Source organism: Cyphomyrmex costatus, unplaced genomic scaffold, assembly GCF_001594065.2.
Source record: "Cyphomyrmex costatus isolate MS0001 unplaced genomic scaffold, Ccosl1.0 scaffold67, whole genome shotgun sequence".
Classification (NCBI taxonomy): Eukaryota; Metazoa; Arthropoda; class Insecta; order Hymenoptera; family Formicidae; genus Cyphomyrmex; species Cyphomyrmex costatus.
This window is the reverse complement of record NW_017280233.1, coordinates 589,262-602,366: the sequence shown is the minus strand read 5'-3', so window position 1 is coordinate 602,366 and position 13,105 is coordinate 589,262. Positions and strand designations below refer to the sequence as shown.

The 13,105-nt window shown below is 39.3% G+C and overlaps 2 protein-coding genes across 2 annotated transcripts; one reads left to right on the top strand and one right to left on the bottom strand.

Moving 5' to 3' along the window:
* Window positions 1–9,587: 9,587 nt before the first annotated feature.
* On the top strand, window positions 9,588–10,415 carry LOC108780087 (uncharacterized). Its single transcript, XM_018547674.1, has 3 exons — window positions 9,588–9,660; window positions 9,983–10,128; window positions 10,203–10,415. The coding sequence occupies exons 1-3, from the start codon at window positions 9,588–9,590 to the stop codon at window positions 10,413–10,415; spliced, it is 432 nt and encodes a 143-aa protein (XP_018403176.1).
* Window positions 10,416–11,294: 879 nt separating this feature from the next.
* Window positions 11,295–12,791, bottom strand: LOC108780086 (putative nuclease HARBI1). The gene is made up of 5 exons (XM_018547673.1): window positions 12,558–12,791; window positions 12,268–12,464; window positions 12,016–12,163; window positions 11,802–11,943; window positions 11,295–11,704 (listed from the first exon to the last, which is right to left on the bottom strand). The coding sequence occupies exons 1-5, from the start codon at window positions 12,789–12,791 to the stop codon at window positions 11,295–11,297; spliced, it is 1,131 nt and encodes a 376-aa protein (XP_018403175.1).
* Between the last annotated feature and the right edge of the window lie 314 nt (window positions 12,792–13,105).

Genomic DNA, 13,105 nt, shown 5'->3' with positions numbered 1-13,105 from the left:
GAACTATTCAAAGAAATATTTATTAAAATTTAGTAAATTTTTTCATAGTGAATAAAAGTACCAAATAAATAGTAATTGTTTAATATTGAATATGAGTACATATTTTTATTTTTCTCATTAGAACTTCTATATAATTCCTTCTCAGATTTCTAATTATTGTTTTATTTTGTTAATCTTATTGGTAATGGGTTACAATTAATTTTTTAACAACAAATTTTTATCATTTTGTTTCGATCATTTATTTGCGATTGGCCGCTAAGTCGATGTTACACGATACTGAGCATGCGCATAGCTGTAGCCAATAAAATTTAGGCATGTACTCCCCCCGCATTTCAGAATAACCTCCCTCGCCTATCTTCGGAGCTAATGCTCTGCCCCTATATTTCTATGTCCATGGTAGAACCAGATACGATATACCGCTTATCATCGTGTGGACTTAGAGCGATTTTTGTTTCCGATATCGTATACTTGTGCAATTTCGATCTGATGCACGATTGTCTGCGCGTCATTTCAATAGCGTCGTTTAAGCATTGCGTGTAATCATCAAAAGTTATGGATCTTACCACAACGTTACTTTTGACACCCTTTGCCTTTTTCGTATCCTTCTTTCCTTACACACGTAAAGCGTACATTTTCGCTCTAAGCCCGACGAATTCAGTCATGATGGCACCGTTGTTCTCGTCTTTCATAAGACCTGGAACTTTTTTATTCGCGAGCGGAATACGAAATGGATTGTCGACAGAGTAATCGCTCGTATCAAATCTATCGATATCGCGTTTTATAATTTCATACACGTCGTCACACTCTACATGATATATGAGGCTATCAGTATCGGTATATATAATTTTGCATTTATCATGAAACAGCGGTGCCATATATTCGTGATGAAACTCGTACAAACACATTTTCGATATATCGAGGATACACATACCCACGTATATCGGTTTGTCGAACTTCATCTCGAGCTTACGCAGTTCTATCGCGACCAGATTCTCCAAGAAAACGCTACGACTGTGAAAGTTGAGTTTCGCAATCATTGCTTCAGCACCGTATCTGCCTTCCCATTTGGTTAATAATTTTACATCAACGCGATCGTGCATATTCTCCATGGTTTTGCCAAATACCGCGTTATTCATAAGTTTATATAAATTTTTCTCAAAATCATTCTTTGCTAATGTTCTAGTTTTGTGTTTAGTTCTATATAGTCGCGAAGCCATGGAGATTGCGTGAATTGCAGTATACGGTGAACCTTTGCAATACGGAGGCCGTGACGAGTACACTGCTGCAAGTTGCGATAATGAATCACATAACGCTGCTTATCACATAACGTCGCGAGGAACTTGCCATCGCGCTTGCCGGGCGGTTTCTCGCGCGCTGGACAGAATGGTAGGTCAGTGTGCGCGTCATGAAGATGTTATGGGTACTCAATGTCCACTTCGAGAATATAACCCGTCGGTGAATCTAGCGCGATGGTCGAAAAGTCGAAATTTTGCACGTCGTCGACCCATCGAAAGTTGGCGTATGGCAATAGTTGACACATTGCCCAGCCGTAGAGATTGTTAACGTCATAGTACATTAGGTACGATGACGGTTTTGAAGGATTGTACGACGGCATGTATTTGTTGTTGGCTCGCGCGTACCTGTTTGAGCACTGGATCAGACCACCGCGTATCCCGCGCTCGACAAACATGACCATGTCAATGTCTGTGAGCAATTCAAATTTTACACCTGTATGCTTCAACATGGCTTCCCATGTGAAGCCTGGTAAGGTGTAATAGTATGCGGGGTCAAGCCCGTAACTCCCGACGCAACTGTCGCGGAAATTTTCAAAGACATCAGCCAACAACAATACATCCGTTTTTAAATACAGATCGCTATATTCACCGAGCGTTTGGATGGAGAACCGCTGTCATACGTTGACGGCGTGCGTGTAATCGCTCTCGGATACCGTGTCATCTGTCAATGAACTGTAAAATGACTCGGTAAGCACAATTCATTCAATTTTTTACTGCAATCAATGTACTCGTACGGAAAGACACCCTTTCGTGTTAAAAGATTGAAATTTTCTTCTGATAAATGAGAAAATTCGCGGCGCAATACCCGCAACTTATCTTTGCTGAGAAAAGATGATAATTTGTCTAAACTGGAAGCCAGAAATCTGTATGAATTTATAAAACGAAGTTGTATACAATTTTTTTTATCATCTATAGTATCGTCAACGTGTTTAGTAAAAGAGATATATTTTTCCTTAGTTATCGGTAATAAATCTACCCGTCCTTCGTAAGCGGTTGCAATTTTCTTGATAATAAAATGAGCGTCGTAGCCAGATAAATTATGAAAAACTACGCGGGTATGCATCGCGAATCCTTATAATTTAGATTACAATTTTAATGCGTGGGACCTCTGTATCGCCCGGTAAGATGGCAGTGATCGCGTAACCGCGTATCGTCTTTCGCGAACGGTTTCTCGCATACATGACAGTGCGTGGCGCTGTTAAATTTTCGCCAGTCATCTTGCGTGAAATCTGCCATAGGAACATTAGCTGAAATTATTGATTGTATACTATGTGTGCTAAATTTTTTAATTCGTCCGCGAACCACGATACACAATTATTATCGCGGTGAAATCGATAGCCTGACAGCGAGTTTGTTATAAGAGCAGTGTACGTAATACGCTATACTGAAGACGTTGTGATGTTGATAAGTGTACGTGGATGATGCTGGATCTTTATCCATCTTTTCCAGTGCGCACTCCAAGTCTGCATAGACCACGAACGGGACGCGCTCCTTCCTGCAATGATTCTTGAACTCGAGCCACTTGTCGTCCTCGCTCGGCAGCCTTATCCCACAATTGTTAAGTTTTCCACAATCCTCACTATGAACCTCCAATTTGGCGCTCGAGCTAAAGTAGTGGAGGCATCTGAAAAAGAAATAAAATTATTACTATTATTACTATTGTTACTATTATTAATATTATTATTATTATTATTATATTATATTATTATTATTATTATTATTAATAATTATACATACCTATCGCAGAAATATTTCTTATGCTCCATTTTGGTGACTTGCGATCTTACTAGACGTGATAAGTTCTTGATCAGCACGAAATGTCCCCCGATGTCATCCTCCACGTACAAGAGGTTCACGTGTTTGCTCCTCTTTCGCTCAGCGAGTCGTATCGGTACGATTTCATTCTCGATGGCGTAGACGTTGATGGATATGTCATTTAAAGCTTCCTTAATTTGATTCAACGTCATCGGGAACTCAATACCTGTGAGATTTAGTACCGATGAGTAGTGTGGATATGATGATGTTCGAGATGTATGACTTTCAGCGGGATGTAGAGCGGCAACCACCGACCATGCGAAACAAGCATTGTTTTCGGATTGCACGTTGATCACCGCTCTCTTAGACATAATTTCTCGCGGGAGTTTGATGTGACATCCCGCGCGCAGAGGATTCAGTTTATTCACGTTCACTGTTAAATTTAGTATACGCGATAGTGCCCATCCACTATCACGTTCTTGAAACTCTTCGAGCGATGCTAGGATTGGCTCGACGACGCGCGACACGTACCACTCGCGCTGATCGGTACATCGATATATTTCATAGTTCCGGGTGGCGATGCTCTTGTTCGCGCGTTTGTCGCCAGCTACGAATTCACCATTAAATACTGTATTTATCTTTATAGAGTCATATCTCTGCATAATACACTGCACACGCTCGAGCACAATTTCACTTGCGTCTTCGAGGAATCGGCAAGGCTCGATGTGATTAGAGTTTATCACCGCGCCCGTTAGAATACGGCTTTCGAACGCCGTTTCGATCTCGCGCCATCGGAGTCCATATTTAGCGCCCACGTACACGAAACGTCCGCTCACCGATTCCTTCAAACTCTCGAGCCGCGCAATACGTGCGATCACTGATTGTCTATTACCGATCGATAATCGCGTGCGTTTGATCCTCTGTTCTTCTAGAGATTCTATAAATTCGTCGCATCGCTGTTCCCACGCGACGTACTCTTCTCTGGTACTAAGCTGGTTAGCTTGCTGTATCAAATCTCGCTCAATGTCGCTTGATTGACTAATGGCGCTATGCGTCTAAATCTTCACGTTTTATATCAATCCATTTGATAACGTCGTGTTACGTCCAAGCTCCGATTCTGGGAGGAGCTGCGGAAGGGCGCAACGAACTCTGCCCGAAATTCGGTCACGCTCGATCCCTAAATTTCGGAAGGGACAACGGAGGAGCGTCACCGAGTTCGGGCTCTCGCAGGTACACACCGCGGAGTGTCCTGCGAGTCGAACCTTTAAATGCTCTGGAAAATGGGTCAGTGTCCCGAAAGAGACACTATGATGCCTTTTTCCGTGAGCGGTGACGATCGTTGATCCTTTAATTTAGGTCAGGGAACTTAATCCCTATGACCTGGGAGTGGACCTGTGTGATCTAACGGGAATTAATGAAGGAATACGAGAAGGGTTACTAAATAATATTTAAACGGTTTTTACATTTTGAAATTAAATTCCTTACGCATTTATTTGTAACAATAACAATATACAGGGTGTCCAGTAAAGAGACGATTTCCTTTTAAGGGGAGATTCTTGAGATAATTTTAAGACGAAAATTCTAATACCAAAATGTTGAGGCTATAATAACTTTTGAATTATAAGCGTTTAAAATTAACGAATCATATCGTCTAAAGTTGGCGCGCTCAGGAGCGGCACAACGCAAAGTACTAAACGCGAAAGCTGACTCTTATTGGAAGTTGTTTTGCATATCTGCTTATAACTTCACAACTTTCTTTACGTGTGAAAGATATACAAATAATTATAATTGTTTATAATTAATGATTTTATAATATTCATACAAGTTCCTTGTTCCTTCTTTATTATTTTAATAAAGATTATTTTAATAAAATATTTAAAGTGTATTTGAATAATGCATTTATATTAAGAAATATCAATAGAATAAAATCTTATATTCATATATGTAATCTCTTAAAATCAATATTGACAAAAGAAGTGATAAGTTTTCGCGTTTAGTACTTTGCGTTATGCCGTTCCTGAGCGCGCCAACTTTAGACGATATGATTCGTTAATTTTAAACGCTTATAATTCAAAAGTTATTATAGCCTCAACATTTTGGTATTAGAATTTTCGTCTTAAAATTATCTCAAGAATCTCCCCTTAAAAGGAAATCGTCTCTTTACTGGACACCCTGTATATAATGAACATTATACGTGACTACAATTGAATGAAATAAATGAAAATAAAAATTACAAGACGAACTAACATTACAGAAAAATAAACTTACTAAAATAAAATTTACAAGTATCGTGTGTGTGTGTGTGTGTGTGTGTGTGTGTGTGTGTGTGTGTGTGTGTGTGTGTGTGTGTGTGTGTGTGTGTGTGTGTGTGTGTGTGTGTGTGTGTGTGCGCGTGCGTGCGTGCGTGTGTGTGTGTGTGTGTGTACGAGAGGGATGGGAGAAGAGTTAGGAGGAGTTCCTGTGGCAGTTACAGGGGAGTGCGGGTCGGACGGCGTTCATACGGACAAAAAAAGGGATGGTGATCCCTGGCAAGTACATGATAATTTCATGCTCTGGGAAGAGATCTGCGGGATGGAAGGAGGTGGAAGAAAAGTCAGCAGGGGGAGGAAATGTCTGCTCAGGGAAGGAGGTGGTGACGGGAGGAAGAAAAGTCTGTGGGGGGAAGGAGGTGGTGACGGGAGGAAGAAAAGTCTGTGGGGGGAAGGAGGTGGTGACGGGAGGAAGAGAAGTCTGTGGGGGGAAGGAGGTGGTGACGGGGGGAAGAGAAGTCTGTGGGGGGAAGGAGGTGGTGACGGGAGGAAGAGAAGTCTGTAGGGGGAAGGAGGTGGTGACGGGAGGAAGAGAAGTCTGTGGGGGGAAGGAGGTGGTGACGGGGGGAGGAAGAGTTTGTTCGGGGAAGGAGGTGGTGACACGGGGAAGAAAAGTTTGCTCGTCGAAGGAGGTGGCGACGGGGGAAGATGAATGGGGTTCTGTGAGTGGAGGAGGAGTAGGAATCTCGTCCAGGGAAAGAGGAGGAAATCTCTCATTCATCGGGAGAAGGGAAATCGAGGGGGAATTAAGGGGAGTTAGAAGTGAGAATTTGATAAGATCAAGGGGAAACTCTGAAGAATCAACAGGAGAGTAGGAGGGTTCAAGATATTGTACGTGTGTAGGTGTGGGTGTGTGTGTCCGTGGCGGGCTGAGCGGAGGGCGGCGTAACGATAACAGAAGGACGCGATGTAAAGTCTACGGGGAGAGGCGGCGTGACATCTACGGGGAGAGGCGGCGTAACGTCTACGGGGAGAAGCGGCGTGACATCTACGGGGAGAGGCGGCGTAACGTCTACGGGGAGAAGCGGCGTAACAATATTGTCGGGCATCAACGGTTGACTGGGGGCCGCGTACTCTTACGGGGGTTCTTAACGTAAGGGCCTCTTCGGCGAGGTTCCTTAGAGGCACCCCGAGTGCGCACTAAAATTTGAAGGTGGTGTTAAGTATGGAGAATGTAAAAAATTAAGATTGGAGTTTGCGTGCACAGTTTTTATTACGCATACTCCTTGAGGAAGATGAAGGGGTAAGGAAGGCAGCGGGAATGTCTTACTTGTAGAAGAAAGAAGGGTGGCGGCGATCAGTCCCTCACAGTGCGGTCAGCGATGGTGGAGGTTTCTATGGAATCTCCAGGAGGCAGGATGCAAAAGGCCTTGGAGGGGCCTCGGAGGCGCACGGTCGTCGTGGGTGGTCCTGGTGGACTTCGAAGGCCTCGGAGGCGCACGGTCGGTCGACGGGCCGTAGATGGGCCTTGGTGCACTGACTCTAACTTAACCGCAAGATCTAGGTCAGTTGGCTTGGGCAACTGACTTTGATCACAAGTGCGACTTGAACAAGCAAGAAAGAGACCGAACAGTTGACTCGGGCTTATCGCCTCGGACAACTGACACGGTGAACTAAAGATTACTACTGACGCTGTGCGCTTCCGAGGGCCTCGTATTTATACCCCAAAAGGGCGGGCTTTTCCTTTGTCTGAAATTGTTGCAACGCTAGCAACTAGTGACATGATTTACGATTTTTCTTAACTCCTATCGATGTTGATATCTAGCGTCTTCTAGGAAGAGCTCCGGGAATAAAGGATTTTACGATTTTTGTTAGGTACTATCGTGGTTGATCTCGCGTGTTCTCGGGAAGTTAAGTAATTTACAATTTTTCTTAAGGGTCCCGTGCGTGGAAAATTGTTGTCGGGTCCACGTCGCGCTTTGTTATAATGAAATATATGACCAGAAGAGTCATTGGTTTCCGCGCTCCATTTACATTTATTGTATGTCAGATAAACATTGCCGTGGGAAATCCTTTAAGAGTTTTACGATTTGGCACGATGAACATGGCGCCAGTTATCTTTTTAAGCTAGTTTTCTTAGAGTTGCGGATTATTCCCAGATGATACTTTAGAGTATTTGTTATCTAGTGACCGCTTAGAAATATACGGTTTCGCAATTTTTATCGCCGCCTGCCCTTTGTACGCAAGTTATTTTCCTTGTTTGATTCTTCTTTTGAGTGGCATTTACGAGTTTCCCAGCGCGTGGCGTTTACTTAGGCCTCTATTATCAGATATCCGCGCTCGGGCCCTTCTCGTAAATCTCACTCTAGTCATGACGCTGACCAAGATCCTTTAAAAGAAAAGAATCGTGGAGTCTACAGGACGTAACAGTCGCATCTCTTAACTGTTAAATGTGCAATTTGGCAATGTCGCATTTGTATCAAATTACATTACTGCTCTCATCACCGGACGTGTCTTTTGCATAAAATTTTAAACAGAAATTGCGAACGTTGCATTTTTAAATATCGAGTTACACTGATGATTTCATCACCGTACGTGTCTTTTTGCAAAAATTGTAGCTGCATATTTGCAAACATTGCATTTTTTTTCAAATATATAAATGTTGACGAAAATCTTTTATCAGTCTGCGCAAAGGATCGCGCCCGACGGACCTCGCGGCGGAGGAGGACCGCGCACGTTAGATTACCGCGTTCGGAGGTCCCCGCGCCTGGCGGCTATTGCCCCGCGGCGACACCGCAATTTTTTTCCCCGCGCGAATTTTCCCGCGACGTCAGCACCCTGTGACGTCATTTTCCTCCCCATCATCCCTCTGCGGCGTCACCCTCCCCCTCCCGTGACGTCATACCTCTCGAGTCATACCCCCTCTCCTCCCTGTGACGTCATACCCTTCACCTAGTGATTTTATGTTGGTAAACCTAGTTCAAAAATTAAGTGCTTACGGAAAAAAGGTTCAAATTTGGATTCATAAATCAAGTGCTTATGGGTTGGTAAACCTAGTTCAAAAATTAAGTGCTTACGGAAAAAAGGTTCAAATTTGGGTTCATAAATCAAGTGCTTATGGAAAAAGGCTCAAATTTGGCTTAGAACCGCTCTATATACTCTACTGCCGAGGGATCAGGTACTCATTGGGTGGCGTACGCGAAGCGAGGAGTACGTGCTGTTTACTTTGACAGTTTCGGCAATCTTCGACCGCCGAAGGAATTGGAGCGATATCTGAACGTGACGCAAATCGAATATAATCGCACGCCTTATCATTGTTACGATAATCAAAGTAACTGTGGACAACTGTGCCTATAGTTTTTACAGATGGTTGATGATCAATTTAAGAAATGACATCTCACTGTTTCAACTCAGTATTTGTTCAAACATGTCACTGACGTTTACGTTGACCGGTAAGAGTAGCGTCCTAGCGGCCTGTTACTTTTCGGTCGTAGATTTGAGCGATGGTGATTACGAGCTCGGTCTGACGGACTTTGAAACTTACCACACGATATCTAATGTAAATTCGTCGAATAATAAGTTTTACTTCGGCGAAGATGACAAGAAAATTGTTATTCCCGAAGGATCGTACAAAATACATGACTTGAACGAGTATCTGATTGTGAGATGTGCAATTCTACAATCTCGTTCCAACGATGCGAGAGAGAAAAAGCTTCGCAAAGAGGATGAAGAGTATCCTTTGACTATTCGTGTCAATAACAATACGATGAAAAGCGAGATCAAGTGCGCTTATCGAGTAAATCTTACCAAACCTCACAACATTGGATCGCTGTTTGGATTTTCGTCCACCGCGTGCTGGAACCACAACAGTGGCAAGAATCGAACACGTCGATAAATATCATCAATGTAAACATCATTTGATTGTATGCAACGTGACCGCGGGTGCATACAGCAACGACAAGTGCGTACATACGATACACGAGTTTTCGCCGAGGGTGCCACCAGGGGGTCTATTCTTGAAACCTAGCGATAATTATCGTATACGGAAAATATCGCACGGTCGGTATCGTATGCGACTTCGAAATCGTATTCTCAGTTACCATGCGATATGTTGTTAGCGGTAATTTTCGTATACGATAATTGTGCAACGTTGCCACGTGTAAGAAAATATATAAACCAATAGGAACGGAGTTATAAGAGAATGTAACAGGTCGTATTTATTTTGAAAGGTTATAATGCTCTATGTATCAAAATAATACATATCATTTACAAAATATTAATAGTGATAATGGCATCAGTATTAAATGCAGTGCAAAAACGCTGTGCATATATTAATGAAGAACAGAAAAATTTACTGATTGGTAAGTAATGTGCTTTCAATTTGTTTAATTTTTCTTAAACTCTAGATATGCAAAATTCATTTTAAGCTTAACAGATTTTCTTTTCAATTTAGAAACGAGCTTTATTTTTACTTTAAAACTTTTCAATTTATAATTAAAGATATAGGTATTACCAATTTAAAAGCAAATATATTTAAAGATATATATGTATTACTAATTTAAAAGCAAATGCGTGTTTATGTATAAAGATAATAATTGAATAAACAATAGCTATAGACCAGTAATAATTATTTATTAATTTTTTAATACAAATATCCTATAATATTTAATTGTTAAATTATAGAATTTATGCAAAAACATCCTGAGCTGCAAAGTGGCAAATTTTCTGCAACATTTACCTTTAAACATGCTCAAAAATTATGGGAAAAAGCAACAGATGAATTACATAAAATACCAGGTGCAGTAAAAAGTTGGAAACAGTGGCGAAAAGTATGTATTATACTGAAACACGAGAAGAATTTATATACTTTCGATAATTTGGGTCTATTTTATTTGTATTATAGACTTGGCAAGACATAAGAAGTTCCACTAAAGCCAAAAATACTTTAATTAAGAAGCATGCAAAACAAACTGGCGGAGGGCCTGCATCAAATCAGGTTTTAACAGAAATTGATCAAAATGTCCTAGCACTAATAGGTTCAACAGTCGTAGAAGGACATAAGGCAATACAGGAATCTAACGTACAATTTGTAAGCAATCCTTGTTATATTGTATAATAATTTCTAAAACACGTAAAGAAATTAATATTAGGATAGTGATCTATATATTGACTTTTTTGCAGGAGTGGTTAGATAACTCAAATTTATGTAACGTAAATAATGATGGAGATGGAGAAAGATTTTCCATAATATGCACTAATCAAGAGATAACACAAGAACCTATACCCCCACAAAATTCATTGTTTCCTCAAAATAATTATTACAGCATACCTGAAAAAAATGACGCATCAGAAATAAGTTTAAACAATGACAATTGTACTAATAACATTAAACAATCTTCAACGAACATGAAAACAATTGAAGTAGAAACGCCAACTACTGCAACTATCAATACATCACACGTTTCTATAACACCAACTTTAAATTCGGTGTCAATAAAAAAAGGTATTAAAAGAACTGCTGCACAAAGATATGACAAATCAATAGAACAGACTGAAAAATTGACTACAATTTCACAGAAAGATTACGAGATAAGACAATCATATTATTTAAAAAAATTAAAACTTTATAAGATGGAATTAGATCTAAAAAAAAGAGATGTTATTGCTAAAGAAAAAATATGCACATTGTTGGAGCAACTGTTTAAAAACTGATAAGCTGTGAAATAATATTAGAGTATTTATTTATAAGTAAACCAAAGTTTCTGTGAGTTTTATTGATATTCAAATTTTACGTTGATTAAAATTTAATTTTACTTTATTTAGTTTAATAATTACATATTACGTTACTAATTATTACGTTTGAACTAATATATATTAAATGATTAACATGTATTTTCTGTTATTATTAACATGTATTTTCTGTTATTATTAACATATATTTTCTGTTATTTAAATATAAAATGTTAAATAAAAATGAGTCTTAAAAACTATATTGTCATGAGAAATACTGTCTTATTAGATTGTTGCGGATTCTTCGGCCAACTGTCAGTTCGTGATTTCTACCTGCTCTATCTATTTCCAATTCATTTACACCATCCATAACATTCATACCGAAGTCCAATATTTCATCTTCTAATTCAAGTGTAGGTATAGGCACGTTGTCATGAATGCACATATTATGCAGCACTACACAAGCATTAATAATTTTTGAACAAACATCTGGCCGGTAATGTAAAACTCTATGTTTTAATAAACAACGAAATCTCATTTTTAAGAGACCATTGCAACGTTCAATGATTGATCTAGTGCTCTTTTGCTGATCATTATATCTTCTCGTAGCAATATTAAGTTCATTATCCATTACTGGAGTCATCATCCAAGGTCTAAGAGCATAACCAGAGTCACCTGTAAAGCAATATAATGTTACAAACTAACATTATTTATCATCATTTTGATGACAAAATGGTGACAAATAACGTCAGCTTCTTTTCTTCGGTATTACCTAGTAAAAAGAAATTGTGTCCACGATTATAAATCTCTTGCATAATAGGAAGAACATTACTATTATTCCAGATATATGAATCGTGAGTGCTTCCTGGATATCGGGCATTCACATTCATTATTCTAAGATCGGAATCACATATCTGCAAATAAAGCTTTAATTACATTATTTGTATAAATGCCTAATTGAATTGTTAATGCACTATATTCTTTACCAATTGTACGTTTATAGAATGGTATCCTTTTCTATTAATATAAATATGTTCAGGATAATTTTCGTCATTTTTTGGAGGTGGAACAATTGCTATATGAGTGCAGTCTATACAACCGATGGCTCCAGGAAAGCGATGATTTATCCAAAATCTATGTGTATATATACACGTACATATAAATATATATAATGTGATGTAATAATTTTATCTGCACAGTTATGTATAATTCTTAATGTAGGCTATATTCTTTCTTACTTATTACGTAGTTGTTGCAGTTCCTGAATATTATGAGGAAAACGAACCCAATTATTAAATACTTCTGGTAAATTAAGAATATTAGTTACATTGCGAATACATCTGCTAACAGAAGGTTGACTAATTGCTGTATAAATATTATGTCCTATGCAATTCTGATAGCTTCCTGATGCAAAAAAGCGTAATGCTGCTAAAACCTAAGAAAAAGTCTTATTAAGAATAATTTATATTCTGTATGTGTTGTCTATACTTACTTTAATTTATATTCTGTATGTATTGTCTATACTTACTTGTAAAGTTGATTGTAAAGCAGTAGGTCGTGATGGTTCTATATAATTGTCTACAATATCAATAAGCCTGATTGTTGTTTCTTTTTTCAATCGAAAAATATTTATAAATTGCCTTTCAGATAATTGAAATGGATCATCCCTTATGTGAAAACGTGGTCTATCATTATAATTATAAACATTTTCTAATTGCTCATTGATATGTAAAAAAACAGCATTTCGATATGCCATATCCATTGCTAAATTAAAACTTCACATTAACCGCAATTTGTCGAGAGAGTCGCACTTATTACTATATTTGTCGTATGCGACTTGCATATCGCATGGGCTATACCCACTCGATATCAGTCATTCGAGATTTTCTCGCATACGATACATCTCACCCATTCAAGAATACTATTTTTGTTAACGCATGCGATATCATATGCGATATCTAAAGTCCTCATTTCAAGAATAGACCCCCAGGATATAAGATATCGGAAAGACCTGCACAGATCATTTCGATCATCGTACGGAGCATTACGGATCTGACGGTTCGCGTTGTGGATCAA

Coding starts and splice junctions, on each gene's coding strand:
- LOC108780087 (XM_018547674.1), top strand. CDS start 9,588: ATGGCATCAGTATTAAATGCAGTGCAAAAACGCTGTGCATATATTAAT. Junction 9,661..9,982: donor ACAGAAAAATTTACTGATTG/GTAAGTAATGTG, acceptor GTTAAATTATAG/AATTTATGCAAAAACATCCT. Junction 10,129..10,202: donor GTTGGAAACAGTGGCGAAAA/GTATGTATTATA, acceptor TTTGTATTATAG/ACTTGGCAAGACATAAGAAG.
- LOC108780086 (XM_018547673.1), bottom strand. CDS start 12,791: ATGGATATGGCATATCGAAATGCTGTTTTTTTACATATCAATGAGCAA. Junction 12,465..12,557: donor CTTTACAATCAACTTTACAA/GTAAGTATAGAC, acceptor ACTTTTTCTTAG/GTTTTAGCAGCATTACGCTT. Junction 12,164..12,267: donor CTGCAACAACTACGTAATAA/GTAAGAAAGAAT, acceptor ATATACACATAG/ATTTTGGATAAATCATCGCT.